The sequence below is a fragment of the Sinocyclocheilus anshuiensis genome, unplaced genomic scaffold (assembly GCF_001515605.1).
Source record: "Sinocyclocheilus anshuiensis isolate Anshui unplaced genomic scaffold, SAMN03320099.WGS_v1.1 scaffold1393, whole genome shotgun sequence".
Classification (NCBI taxonomy): domain Eukaryota; kingdom Metazoa; phylum Chordata; class Actinopteri; order Cypriniformes; family Cyprinidae; genus Sinocyclocheilus; species Sinocyclocheilus anshuiensis.
Window position 1 is genome coordinate 618,949 of NW_015548343.1, and position 14,639 is coordinate 633,587.

Genomic DNA, 14,639 nt, shown 5'->3' on the forward strand with positions numbered 1-14,639 from the left:
CGTGCCGAGCCGAGTCGTACCACGCAGTGGAAAAGCGCCATTAGATAGGTATCGTATTCCCATAGGTAGATGGGGATCAGCTGAGAGTCAGCTGATGCAAGCTTGACTAATGTGACCTGCCAGAACTAACGCTTACGCTTGATATAATGACCAAAAAAAGGAATTTTTTTTTCAGTAGATTCCTGCTCAGCAATTTGAAACTTACAAAATACAAACAAATTTGAAGTTTGATTTCTCAGTATCCTGAGACTGTGATGAGCCCAACAGACAATATTTTGAATTACCTTGGATTCCGCAGTGTCCATTGCAGCTCCCGTATCCACTGATTCTCCAAATTCTGACATAAGAGGGATAATGGTCAATATCGCATTCTGTGTCAAGTACAGAGGATATTCTAAGACTAAGAAGGTACGTGAGGGCGGCACAAACCTCCACCTGCCAGGGACATCTGCATGGCATAGGCTATCTGCTCCTCCTCTGTCATGCTGCTGAAGTCCGGCAGTGCTGCCACACCAGTCTCAGGCTGAGAGGCAGACATCTTCAGAAGAGCTTCCTCTGATTCTGAAGGGGAGAACAAAAGTGGCACAGAAAATCAGGACTCTGTCTTGCAATGGGAATCAACTAAAAGGTTAAGAATCAAATGTATGGAGATGAAGACTTGACAATCTATTTGAAAATTAAAAAGCAAACATCAGTGCAATTTTACTACTTGAAAATGAACAGGCTGCACAAAATGAATCAATAACTGAAAATGTTATTCAGAATTAGGACCATCTTGAAGTCACCATGAAAGGCTATAAAGGTGAAAGATGCTTGATGCTGCCTAATGGTGTAGTACCAGCATCTACCAGCAGGGGCTAATGCAATCCTTAACATTTTGGTACATTTTGAAACCTGCATTCTATCCAGTACTAGTCCAGAGCCACTATGCCCACCATGCCTCACTATTTTAAACATTCAAGCACATCCTTACCGTCAGCGGTTGAGGTGGGAATGCCAGCCTCAGCTGCTGATTGGACAGTCGCCCTACGAGCCTCCTCTTCCTGCCTCTGCCTTTGTTCCTCCATAGATACACGCAGAGCCTGTGGATCAAGAGCAACTTGAATAAATATCTTCCCTTTCAATGTCATTAGAATTGATCAAGTGAGACTGAACTAAAAATACAAAAAAATGTTGCTGACTTAATAAAGTTGCTGGTAAACAAAGTTAAAGCATCACAGAGCTTCAGTGTTCACACACTTTGAGGGAATCAACCTATAAATGTTTTACTCATAGGTGTTTCTGCATAATAAACATATGTATAAGAAGTTTCACCTTTAAATAACAGACACATTTCACCTGTAATGCTATGGATTCATTCTTCAGTGCAGTTATACAAGAGATGAATTTGTATCTTACCAGGGCCAGTTCTGGGTCCGCACTGGGGTCCACTCCAAACTCAAAGTCACTTGCACCCAGGCCCATCATGGTACCACCCTCACCAACCAGGATGGGAGAAGACAGCAGGGCATCAGCCAGGCTGGGCCCAGGGGGCACCGTGACCAGATGAGAACCTGTGCCCTCCTTTCCATTCAGAGTGTTCACAAATGCAGTTAGTTTCTCTGTGTTCATCTCCTGAACAGATTGATTAAAAGAGAGAAAGTGAAAAATCAAAGCAAGAAAATCGGAAAGATTTTAAAGTGAACAAAAGAAAGGTGCCAGTTACCTCTTCTCCAAAATTTATCACATCAACATTGACCTTTTCTTTTTTCAACCGCTTTGCCAACTTCACCATCTTAAAAGGATTTAGTGGAAAAAATAATGTTTATAACTTGTATTACATAAAATATTCAGTTTGACCAACAATGAAAGATGAAAAGCATTTGTCATTCATTAATAAACAACAACAACAACAAAATCCTCATCTTGTGGTTCTTGCCTTGTCTATGCTTTAGTGCCAACTAGATGCAGACATACACAGATTAAAATACTACTTTCACTTTTTTAAAAAGGAAATTCCCCAAAACCTATTTAATTTCTGAGAGAGAACTATCCCTATAAGCATCTATGAATGTACATACGTGTGCCACTTGTATGCTGGTGCAGAATGAGATTTTTCCAAGTGGCTGAACCGCATGGAGCTTTGAAAGAATGCGGCCAGGGTCTGGTGTTAAGGTGGTTAGGACCTCACAATTACTGCAACAAACCAAAAGATGTGCTATTACATGTAAACAGCACTACTGACAGATCATATATGAAATAAAATACAACACTGACATACTTACTCTGCCATTGTGATTAGGCCCACATTGTTCTCTGGGTTACTACAGGTCTTTGAGTGACAGACAATGTTGACGGCATCCTGCTGTGCCTGTAATCTAGTGGGCAGGAAATCTCCATTCCTCATGTATTCACTGTTGTCTACACTGTAAAAACATGTGAAGACAATCAGCATGTTTTCATCCAACTTATACAAGTATAAGAGCATAAACTGGGTGCTGACATTTGCAAGGGATAAAAAAAAAAATCAAACACTGGCACTTGGTGGTCCTAGTTTTATTTACATAACAGCCAAAGTAAGTAAACTGGATCCCAGCAGTGGAAAACTGCTTTAGAACAATGTCTGTGAATCAAAACCAAGTGAGCTGCCTATCTAGACATCTTTTGAGAGCCTTATACCAACGATTCATCTCACTAGACACTAGACAGTCTGAGACACAACCAGTATCGCTTTATGACAATTATAGAAGACTAAATAAGACGTTATCAGACTGAGTTCACTAATAAATTATCACAATTTATGGGTCATAAATGTGTTTTTGTGTTAGTGGTCTGTTTCTTTATTGCAGAGCTACGTGCTGAATAATGACTCGAGAATGTCATTCTAAACAGAAACCGACTATTGAATTCTCTTACTTGTTCTTAACTAAGGGCTCAGAAGTGTGTCAGAAGGAAAAAACTATGTATTTACAGTAAGTCTGATGAGTATTAACTATGCAATAAGAGCAAATATATCTACAACAAAGAGTTTGTTTATTTCTTACCAGACCATAGTACTTTCGAGCACCATCTTGGAAATCCTCTAGTCCGTTTCCCAAAGTCCGAGCGTCGCTGATTGGCTTACAGATGTAGAACAATGACGAGTTTGTAACAGCAAAGCTGATTGGCTGACAGTTCCGTGACGCTTCTGATACAGGAAGCGGTGCAGAAATGTATTTGTCGCGCCCACATGTGGTGGGAGTTCGCGTTGCTGAGGACGTTGTTAAATTTAAGGAATAGTTCACGCCAAACATTAAAATCGTCATAATTCCTCACCCTAATGTTGTTGCAAACATTCTTTTCCAGGATATTTTAGGGAAAAGGCAAAGTGTATGGGACTAACAACCTCACCATTCACATTCATCGTTACTTTTACACATAACGAATGAATATTTTTCTGAGACAATCATTCTGACTAACATCTCTTTATGTATTTCACAGAAGAAACAACATCATACAGGTTTGGAATAACTTTAAGTGCAGATGTAAACCATGAAACACTGTGCCTTCAACAGGCTTTAAGATAGTAAAGCATAACACAGGAAGTTCTACTTTTCAGTGTTGTTTATTTCATTCATTTGCATACAGCATGAAATGTTGCAATATTTTCCACTCCATAAGTCTTAATATCCTCTGCAAGAGAGCAGAAATACATGAATGTCATTGTAAGAGTGAAGAATATTTTCATAAAGCTACTACATAAGACCATTCTCAGTTTGATAGACAACAAGAATGAAGGCAGCATTTTCAGAGTAAACAGCAATTGCACAGGAATCCCCGATCGTAAGTGTACAGTAAAAAAAAAAAAAATCACCTTCCCAAACAAATTTACACAGCCACCAGGTATCAGACACTTTGGAAGTTGAGATAAAGAAATAAATTACATGCAAACATACAAATAAATATGACTTTTTACAGGAATGTTTCTTTTGTTTAGAAAAATTGTCACAGAAAAAGATTCAGCAACTTTCCCTTACTCCACTTATTTGTATTTAAAAACATTTGCATCTTCATTACCAATGTCTCTGTATTCAGACTGATTAGCATGAACATATATATATATATTTAAAAAAAAAAAAAGGTTTTGGTTTAGGATTTAGTTTAGTTTGATTTCAATTCTCTTCACAAAACCGAGACCTTAAGAGAAGTTTCTATTCTACCCAGTTTAAGTAAACATAAAAAAATACTGAAGACAGTACAGATGCTATGTATTATTTTACAGTAGTTAGTCTGCCAAATGTGAAGTATTATTGTGCGCTAAAAAAACAACCATTTTAAAAATGTGTCCCGCAAACCGAAATATTGAATTTATATATGGTATATAATATTTCTTCCATTGTTACAAAAGTGATCTTTTTACCCTGTGTTTTTTTTGTTTGTTTGTTTTTTTTTCCTCGCTCTTTTTTCCTAACAATGTAAAGCAAACAAGACTGGGGAAAGCATTTTCTTGGAAAGCTCCAAATATATATTTTTAATTCATTATATTTTAACAATCACACATGACCAACTGATATTGTTTTTGCAATTGTGCACAATCCACTCACAGGCATCATGCACAGAAAAAGGCTTCCCGTTTATGACAAGGCAAAATAACTTGTGATTAAGGCACATTTAAATATCCAATACAATATCACAGTATTGCAATCAAATCGATTCATAAAACCCAAGTCGTACAGATTTTATAAATTCAGATTTGAAAAAGTGTCTTATGTGATTGTTCGGGCAACCTGATCTGGCTCGACTCATTCTACAATTTTTTCCGTTGTTGTTGTTAATAATCATGCCATATCCCTAAAATGTCTTTAAAATAGGCAATAAAAACTCAAAATCAACCAGACTTCTTTTCTTCCCTTAGCAAAGTAAATAACATGACCCCTGCAGATTGGTCTCCTTGGCAAATTAAGAGAAAAAAAGATGCATGGTCAAATGAAGTCCACTAGAAAACTCTCACCGAGGTACTCAAAAGACCTGTTTGTTCCCTAAGAGCGGGTCACAAGATGCAAAGTTCTCATCACTTTACTTCTGCTGTGAACATTCTCAGGTTCAAAAAGTTCTTGTAAATATGGCACTGTTTGAGAACAGTGATATCACACTGTTGAGGTACTACAGTGGCATCTTTCTTTTGGTTCTATTTCTTAGCAGCAATATTGGATGCCATACTGTTGACATCCAAAAAATACATAAAAAAGGGGGAAGAACATCTTTATCTTTACTGTTTTATGAACGTGCACTTCTCTCTTTTGTTATCCAGATTCTCTGGTTTCCAGTTTCCCAGGTGTTTACAGCAAGACCATCTTACTTTAATGTTTTTCTTTTTCTTCCTGTTCTGATGTCCTTAAAAGAGAACAAATCTTTGTCCTTGAAGGCTTTACTTTGTCCTGTTCATCCAAAGTCTTTCACTGCAACAGCAAGAGAAAGAATAAATTACACTGCTATAGAACAGGGTTGAATGACTAAGACGGGTAAACCAGCAATGCTTGCTTTGTAAAAAGCAGCTCTCATTCACATTGCAAAGATCACATTGCAATCAATGATTTGTAAATGTGCATGCACTCTGAGGATAAAGAGAACCTTTCATTTCACAATCTTATTTGCTGGCATGATAGAGCAGTATTTCTCAAATTATTTCAGCTTTTATATTAGATATCAAGTGGTGACCCAATAAGGTAGCAAAACGCTAACAAAAATGTCTTAAAATCAAATATTAAAATGTATTCATATTACCATGCCTATCCTGAACAATATGTAAATGTATTAATATGGCAGGCTGAACAAGACTGTTTTGCAAGTGTTAAAAGTCGATCATAATAACTGTTCACAATTGCAGCCCACTAGTTGAGAACCACTGTTGCAGGACATCCAAAACACTTCTAAAATATCAAGTGTGTCTGTTTTTAGTCTACACTGAAACCGATTGCAGCCCAGGACAAAATGTCTCTTACTTCTGATGTGCTTGTCTGAGGAACAATCTCACTGAGTGAAATGGCTTCCACATCCAAGCTTTCTCCGAATGATTGGGCAGCTATACTGCTGTGACTGGGAATGAAATGAACTTGAGTCAATAGACATGTCTGTATACATTTATTACGTGTGAAAAGAGTGAGAGTGCATCAGCATGTGATAGAATCAACCAATAGTATTATTAGTAGTAGTTGACTAATCTTCGGTCAAATTCATCCAAATCAATCACATACCTCAGAGCTGGAGTGTTTGAGGGCCGAGAGCTTACAGGCGAGGTTGCTGACAGGGTCGTATCAGCTGAGCTACTTGTGATCTCATCTTCATTAAGCTGTTGTGGGAGCAGGTCAGGACGAGTAGTCTGCACACCTGAGGAGAGAAAAAAAGAGAAAAAAGCCAATAATGATTTAGTAGGGTTGATGGGGAAAGGGAAAGATTGAACTACAAAACTGCTTTTCACTATCAATAACTCAATCTAGGCCTCTAAAATGTCAGATGATTCAAATGCATAAACCTCAGAGAGAACTGAAGGCTGTATTGATTCCTGAAGTATGAGAACAATGCTGACATTGTCCATGCATGTGCTGTAGGGGGCAAACATTTACAGCTCTCATTTGCTCTGCTATTAGCACAAAAGGGCATCTGACTATTAAACTACACAAAGTTATCATACAATCTCTGTTAGTCTTGAAAACAAACAAAGCATACTCTCAATGTATGTATTCCATACTCTCAAGGACAAGTCATACAGTTGAGACCCTCAAGTAGCTTGAATGCAAAAACCTAAGCTTTGCACAGAGGAAATGGTCATTAAAACAATCTATTCTAAATGACAACAGATCAGAGTTTATACATCTATCAAAATAACAAAGAATTACAGATGTACAATATATCAGTGTCACATTATTTAGGCCAATATTGGAGATGTTCTTCTAATATATCAGTATCGGTTGATATTAAAATTTGCAATGAAATGGAAAGGACCTTTTATTCCATATTTGGACTTATCTGAGTGTAACATAAAATAAATAAAAATAGGGTAAGGACTTCGTCCTATTCATAGGTTGTTGACTGGATTTTGGGATGTGACCGTTGCATCAAAAGTGAAGGCAGATGAATGTGAGCTTGCAGTGGCATATTATTTATGATATTTTGATAAAAGATTATAAGGTCAAAAAGTCAAAAAATACTAAACATATGCATAGATGAATTGTTCAATGTGAATTTTCACGCCATTTTTAAATATTTAACTCTGCATGCTTAAAAATCTATGTTTAAAAACTCTCATATATATTAATTACAAAATGAATATATATATATATATATATATATATATACATACATTTTGTACATTAATGTTGTGATAACTAAACTCACTTGGATCATTTAAAATGATCCAGTTTTCAGTGTTTGAGTTTTTAATGTTTTATTTTGAATCTACTCAGAAAACAGAATAGAATTTTAGTATTTACATCCCAACACTGAACCGCCAAGGAAACACAACAAAGAAGATTTCCTTGAGCAATCTCAACCAGTGTAGCAACATGGCTAATGATTTACATTTAAGACATTTAGAAGATATTCTTATCACGAGAGAATGATACTGGAAACCACAAGCATTTAAAGCCTCATTTTACTGCTCTCTTGCCCGTCTATCCTTCCCATTTCCCCCAATCTCTGAATGTCTTCTCATACCTCTGTCTCCTTGAGTGTCTGGGCTCAGGGACACAGCTCCACTGCTGGACAGCTGCGCTGTAGTCTGTTGTGGCTGTGTTTGTTCTGCTGCTACAGGAAGGGATTGTTGTGATTGTCCAGATACTGCAATGTTTGACTTCTTCCCACAAGACACAGTTCCTCCTCGACTTTTCTTTGAGGGTGACATTTTCACTAACAGAAGAATTGAAATAAACTTTAATGCATTAGCCCTTAAATGCATCCATTGCAGATGTTTCAATGTGACTATCAAACTTACAAGGAGGTTTTTTGAAGACTGTACTGCACATACATTTCTGAAAACGATCTGCGTAAAAACTCGGCCGATGAACAGATACAGTGTCCTGCAGAGGAAAACATCAAATAAACAAAATAAATACACAAAATGCATTTGTAAAGTTAGTCTTCATGCAATGTTTGACGAAGTATGAGACATACCCCATCATGCAGGAAAGCTTTCCACGAGTGCTCCAACTTCTTTACAAGCCTAACATACACAGTTATTAACAAATTATAGGAATTTGTTATGGAGAAAATGCAAAAATATGGAAATACAGTTTACCTATAAGACTGAAGAATATCAATGATGCCGATGAAAACCAGCAATCTTTCTCCTTTAGAATTAAATGCTGGAATTCCTCCCATGCTGCAAATAAAGAACAAATATCGCACATTAACAACTGTGTTGGCACAAGTAATAATTTCACAGTAATAATATTAACAAAAAAATTGCAGCTCTGAATAAAGTATGTCACATTGGTTGGCTAGTCACCCAATATACAATTAACCTATTAGTGATTGATTTCTGTAAGAACATGTGACATTGAAGATTGAAGTAACGGCTGCTAAAACTCAGCTTTGCCATCATAGGAATTACATTTGAATAGATATTAAATTGTTATATATTAAATTGTATTTAAAATTGTAATAACATTTCACAACATTACTGTTTTTAACTGTATTGTTGAACATGAGACTTCAAAAACATGAAAAAAAAAGGCTTACCAACTCCAAATTTTTGAACAATACTGTAAAATTCACTCTAAAAAGGTTCTATAGCCTTACACATTCAGTCTTACGCTATTTTTGAGTGTCCCACCGGGAGTTTTGTAGATTCAAGATGCCAGCCAAAGGTGGATCTCTAACCTTTCGTAGGGCTGTGGTGAAGTCTTGCCCTTGGATTCCCCTTGAATAGACTCAATGGCTGTACAGTATAGGGGCTTCTGGCCTGGTGCCTTTTTCTGGGTATCAGGCACTGCAGCAGACGCCTCTTCACCGGCCTGGTCCAAGTTGTGGATACCCACCAGCAGACTGTAGTCCATGATTTTAAAGCTTTGTAGTACCTAAACATACAGGAATACAGAGAGACACATGTAGCAGATGCAAACTGCAGAGTGATTCAATCAAACAGTTATTTTAAAAGAATGGATTAAGCTACCATGAATATGCATTTATTGCATATACAACCAAGCACCTCAAGTGCAGAAAATATAGCTGGATCTTGAACAATGTGAACGGCAAAGATGTATCCTAAAGTCGTACTACTTAGACCAGAGGTTCTCAATTCCAGTCCTGGGGTACCACTGCTCTGAACATTTTGTATGTCTCTCTTATTTAACGTACCTGATTCAGAACCGAGGGCGTCAGATAAAAGAGACATACAAAATTTGCAGAGCAGTGGTACCCCAGGACTGGAATTGAGAACCACTGACTTAGACAATCAAACATTTTTAAGCCATTTTGTTGCACCATTCTTCCTTACGTTTCTTTCCTCTTGCAATGTCAACTTCTGTCTCCAACACACACACACACACACACACACACACACACACACACACACACACACACACACACACACAACACACACACTCTCACCCGACAGTCTCTCTGAATGGTCTTGCAGAGGGCGCTGTAGTGGTCACTCTCCAGCAATATGCCTTCAGGATTGTCCTGCATGAAATCTAGGTCTTTGCACGTGGGCAAATTCTTGGCTCTCTCTTTCGGCGAAGCACGTCGCTTGTGCGTTGAGCCCTTCAGGTCGAATTTAAGGTGCATGGGGACAGCGCGTGGCAGCAGGTTGTTCATCACTACAATTCGGATGTTCTTCCCCTCAGCCTGAACACAGTAGAGGCCGTAGAACTTGGGAAGCAGCGTACGCATGTTCTGGTTCAGGTTCTAGAAGATGTAAGGTGAATTATAAGGAGGAAATAATATATCACATAATAATGAAATAATTATCAAATAATAATAAAATGAACAAGATATGTTGAGATAATACATAATACAGACACATAAACACTTACCATGAAGTAACCTGGCAGGAGTGTTTGCAAGAATTCTGCCTCTTTGTGTTGTACCGTCTTAATGATAAACTCATCATCACTAGTAACGTAGAAGAGAGACCCGCTCGCTCCAGGATTAGACAACTCGATAAGGGGTTCATTGCAAAGAGAGTACTGCAGAAAACACACACACACACATACACAGCAGTTAACATAGGACTGGAGTGTTGCAGGTGTCCGTTTAACTAAATGCAATGTCACTTAGAAGCACTTTCGTTCAAGTCATAAAAGGAAGACAGATAAAAAATATATACATAAATAAAAAAAAAGAATCTGGACGGAACAAAACAAAAAGAGAGATGTAATATGAATGAACATGATCAATTAATTTCCATAACTTTTTCATGGCTTTTCCATTTATTACTTTGATTCAGAATTGTGTGACAATGAATCATTCAGACCCCTTTGTGAACCTCTTTGACCAATTCATTGAAAAAGAACCATCTCACAATGGCTTACAAGCAAGTTTAACTCTACTCAAGCTCTATTCAACAGCAATTTCTAGTTGATTAAATATTTTAGACCAGTCACAAAAATTAATATTCACAAAGATTTCCCTAAAAAATTCCCATGACTATTCCAGGCCTACAAACAATTATAAAGTTCCCTGATATTTCCAGGAAACTGTGGTAATGCTGTTTAGTGAACAAACAGGATAGTACCAGGTAGTCATCAGGTCTGATCCCAAACATCTCTCTGAAGTAGCGGAATGCAATGGGAGCATAAGTTTTAAACTTGAAGTCACCATGGTGATGACCTGGAGTTGAGTAACTGCCTTGACTGAGAGGGAGAAAAAAAACAAGCACTTTTAAGTACACAATGTGACCACTTATGAAAAAGGTTCTTCATGGTTACTTTTAATGCAGACACACATACAAACGCACCTGGGAAAGAAGATGCTTTCTACCACTTCAAAGTCCTGCATGAGCACATCTCTTTCTGGCTTTTGGCTCAAGCTTCCCACACTGTGTGTGATGCCCAGCTGAATGGCACCTTTCAGAGCAGATGATGTTGTCTGAAGAAGGGTTCCAGTGGAGGGCACATGATGAGCAGAATAAGAACATGTTGATGTGCAATTCAGAAAATACCAAGAAAATTCTTCTGTAACTAAATATAACACTGATACATGCATCTTGTTTGAAGGCCTACAAAAGACGTGTGATTTAATAAAACTGAAAGGGAGGAGCAATAACTCAAGGCCTGCTAGTCTTATCTGCATGTACCTGCCCATACTATTTATTGGGCTTTATCTTCTTCATGGTGCCACACAAAGAACAGATAACACAACAATAATCTAAGAGTTGCAAGCAGATCCGGCAGATTCAGGAATGTGAATAGAGGTTTGAAGTTGAACTGCCGATAAGTTTGATCTGGTCCCATCTCTAACAAATTTCTATTTTTAAATATTTACAGTGTTAGCAGTACACAAAATGAGGATATAAAATCTGGATATTCACAGCTCGCACCTTTTTATATGTGGTTTCCCCAGTGGGGTCAATCCCTCGGTGGCCCATGGTCTTTTTGTTTGTCTGGGATGAACCAGAGATGCTAAGAAGCTGAAAGATATATGATTGCTCCGTAAACATATCAGGCAAGACAGAATATTTAAGCCATTAATAATGTATTTATGACAAAGGAACATTTCCAGCAAATGCTAATTATGTTTACATCATTTTGAATCAATTATACAATGATGCAATAATACATTTCAGCATCACTGATTTCACTAGGGGATTTTTCTGTACAATGCTGAGAGACATGAAGTCTTAATATTTTTAAAATGTATTGATAATTGTGATTTTATTCAAGTTCCAAAAAAAACCTAAAAAACTCAAGAACACAGTAACACAATTAGTGCAGGTGTTTTGCAGGGTATATAGTAAACGCATTAATGGATGTAAATCAAGAGCCGCAACAAGAGCTGTGCCGATTCACAAGAAATAAATAGAAATAAACAGAAAAAGAATGAGGCAGAGAGTCCCATTCACATTATAGACAAAAGTGAGACGTCCGCTAGCACAATTTAGAAAAAAGTTCCAGTATGGAGTCATAAATAAATTGGCCAATTCATAATAACCACAAAAAGTGGATGAGATAAAAAGTGAATGTAAAACTATTATTAGAGCAAAAGAGACAATAATAACCTCTGAAGAAGCCATATTTCGATTTCCAGGAGTACCTAGGAGTACAAAAAAAAAAGATGAATGTTTCAACCAAATGTTATAAATTCATGCAAATTAACTGTGGAAAAAAGCCATTAGGATTTATGGTGCCCTGTGATTTATTTATGGTTTGTAGCTAGATTTATTAAAATGAACTAAAAGATTAAAAACACCACAATAATCCACAAGTAATCCACATGACTCCAGTCCATCAATTAATGTCTTTGTATAATATAATAATGCGTCCTTCAGTGTAAAAGTCCATCCCCTGTCCTCTCACATCAAAATCCAAGTTAAAAATGTCTTGATGGATTTGTTTATTACAAACACACAGCTTTTAATTTCACAAGACATTAATTGATGGACTGGAGTCATGTTGTGGATTATTGTGATGTTTTTACCAGCTGTTTGAATTCTGATGGCACAAATTCATTAGAGAGGATCCATTGGTGAGCAAGTTATGTAATGCTAAATTTCATTTATATCTTTGATGGCTTAAGGGTGTGTAAATTATCAGCAATTTTTCATTTTTGGGTGAACTATTCCTTTATTGTTTTCACATATTCCCTATGCACTGGTATCCTTCCAGTGCACACTGAAACAAAACCTGACATTGAAGTGAGTGTAACTTGCTTGTGGATGAAAAAACTATACCACAAATAAAATGCAAAATAAATGCAAATGCTAACACAAAAGAAAGCTGTTCACACTGAGTTGAGATGTGTGGTAATCCCCGACTATGATTGTAAGCTTGCAGCATGCACAGACACCTGGATATCAATTCCTTTGTTCTTCCAAGACAACACTGTAACCCAATCACACCAACTAAGTGTGTAGTGGCACTACGCTCAAAATAACAAAGGCGAGCACAACCCAGGCAGTCACAGGCCTACTACAGACAGTCTACAACACTGACATTCAAATCAAGATCATATGAAAACACAGGCACACATGTGCTTACACACATGCATATACCTTTCTGCTGGAATAACCTCCAAAATAAAGACATCTGAAGAGTGACAACCGTGATTAAAAAAAAGAAAAGAAAACTAACTATACTATCACTAAAGCCAGTTTTTGCCATGAAATTAAAATATAAAAAGGTAATTGTGACTCTCACAATTCTGACTTTTTTCTTGCAACTGAGAGTTTATATTTCACAATTATTACTTTTCTGTTTATATCTTGCAATTCTGAGCTTATGTCTCGGTGAGTTTTTTTCCTCAGAATTGTGAGAAGAAAAAAAAAAATGTAAAGTCACAATTACATTTTTATATCCCATGGCAGAAACAGGCTCCCATACTAATGAAATACTTAAAGTAAAAACCTTTAATGGTCCACTTTCATATGTTATTTTGTTAGAAAGCAAGCATCACTTGTCTGAGCATTATAATAAACATTTATACTATATCTGTGCCGCTAAAAGCTTTGGGAACTACTGAATATCTGCAAAAATCATCGTGTGCTAAACTGAAGGGCACAAAAAGACAAATATGAGTATAATGAATTACGTCCTGCCAGTAAACATCAACATTTTCACCAAGTGAACAATAAAATAAATTACTCTGTGTATTATACAGTGGTGACTGTTTCCACATGGCCTCAAAAAAAGCAGTTATCTATTCATTTCTTACTGTAAAACACAAGACTGATTGGCATGAGATTCATTTTTTGAAGCCAGAGCACAATAACTTAATTTACCTTATACTAACGTGTCATAAACACCAAGAGGAAATAAAAGGATCTCTTACTGGAGCTCGATCCATCCGTGGAAACTACTGCCGGCGTAGCCATTTTCTGGCGGAAGTTTCATATGGTCCTGCTTGTTTTCACTTGTGGTTTATGCTCCACAGTCCTGGAAGATGAACACGTACAAATAAAGTATGTTATTGGAAACTAACTGATAGACGATTACAAAAGTTACTTAACTTAGTGTGCCAATATTCTTCCTTGACGTACTAGAGGAGCGTGGTAGTTAGTTTCACACTACTTTAACCTGTCGTACTTTTACTTTCTCAAAACAATCGCTAAATATAAAAATGTGTTTGTTAGCTTGCTTGCTTGCATACCAATGGGTTAATGGCTAGAGACCCACAATAACAACAAGTAAAAGCGCTTACCTCAACTTATTCATTCCACTTTTTCCTCAAAAACAGTGTCGTTAAACCTCTGTTTACGCTCACAGAAGGGCTCGATGCCTCGTGCGAAACTTTGAAGTACGCGAAATTGTTTATTTTATTACTTTACCGGGTCCATCCGAAGTAAACAAGCAGCTGAAACGCACGGAAGCGTCCTCGTTCCTCGAGCCTCCCAAACAAGCGGAAGTGACGTTGTTGCGCCGCACTGTCCTGCTGTGCGCGGTGGCCGTTGAACTCATAGACATAATAAATACCTAGACTCCTCATTGGCCGCTTTGAGCCGTTGCTGCGATACGTCAACGCGTCCG

The 14,639-nt window shown here is 37.3% G+C and overlaps 2 protein-coding genes across 2 annotated transcripts in view; both read right to left on the minus strand.

Annotated features, from left to right (window-relative positions):
- LOC107656594 (26S proteasome non-ATPase regulatory subunit 4-like) overlaps nt 1-3,097 on the minus strand; it is a 4,330-nt gene extending 1,233 nt beyond the window's left edge. Inside the window, exons 1-9 of the mRNA XM_016444486.1 lie at nt 3,024-3,097; nt 2,265-2,405; nt 2,061-2,175; nt 1,874-1,940; nt 1,706-1,788; nt 1,399-1,614; nt 974-1,082; nt 430-561; nt 285-337 (exon numbers count right to left, since the gene is read on the minus strand). Of these exons, the coding sequence (XP_016299972.1) occupies nt 285-337; nt 430-561; nt 974-1,082; nt 1,399-1,614; nt 1,706-1,788; nt 1,874-1,940; nt 2,061-2,175; nt 2,265-2,405; nt 3,024-3,049 (942 nt within the window). The 5' untranslated portion in view covers nt 3,050-3,097. The remainder of the gene's footprint in view (nt 1-284; nt 338-429; nt 562-973; nt 1,083-1,398; nt 1,615-1,705; nt 1,789-1,873; nt 1,941-2,060; nt 2,176-2,264; nt 2,406-3,023) is intronic.
- Nucleotides 3,098-4,092: 995 nt separating this feature from the next.
- LOC107656623 (phosphatidylinositol 4-phosphate 5-kinase type-1 alpha-like) lies at nt 4,093-14,540 on the minus strand. The gene is made up of 16 exons (XM_016444537.1): nt 14,314-14,540; nt 13,945-14,048; nt 12,176-12,210; nt 11,498-11,587; nt 10,916-11,046; nt 10,694-10,811; nt 9,993-10,145; nt 9,565-9,864; nt 8,836-9,032; nt 8,252-8,335; nt 8,128-8,176; nt 7,949-8,033; nt 7,672-7,863; nt 6,213-6,345; nt 5,961-6,054; nt 4,093-5,417 (listed from the first exon to the last, which is right to left on the minus strand). The coding sequence occupies exons 2-16, from the start codon at nt 13,985-13,987 to the stop codon at nt 5,415-5,417; spliced, it is 1,707 nt and encodes a 568-aa protein (XP_016300023.1). The 5' UTR covers nt 13,988-14,048; nt 14,314-14,540; the 3' UTR covers nt 4,093-5,414.
- Between the last annotated feature and the right edge of the window lie 99 nt (nt 14,541-14,639).

Bases quoted from the DNA above. Each gene is read 5' to 3' on its own strand.
- LOC107656623 (XM_016444537.1), bottom strand. From the start codon at position 13,987: ATGGCTACGCCGGCAGTAGTTTCCACGGATGGATCGAGCTCCA. The intron at 9,865-9,992 runs GTAAGTGTTTAT...TACATCTTCTAG, and splicing joins TCCTGCCAGGTTACTTCATG to AACCTGAACCAGAACATGCG. The intron at 8,034-8,127 runs GTATGTCTCATA...TTTCCTCTGCAG, and splicing joins AAGCTTTCCTGCATGATGGG to GACACTGTATCTGTTCATCG.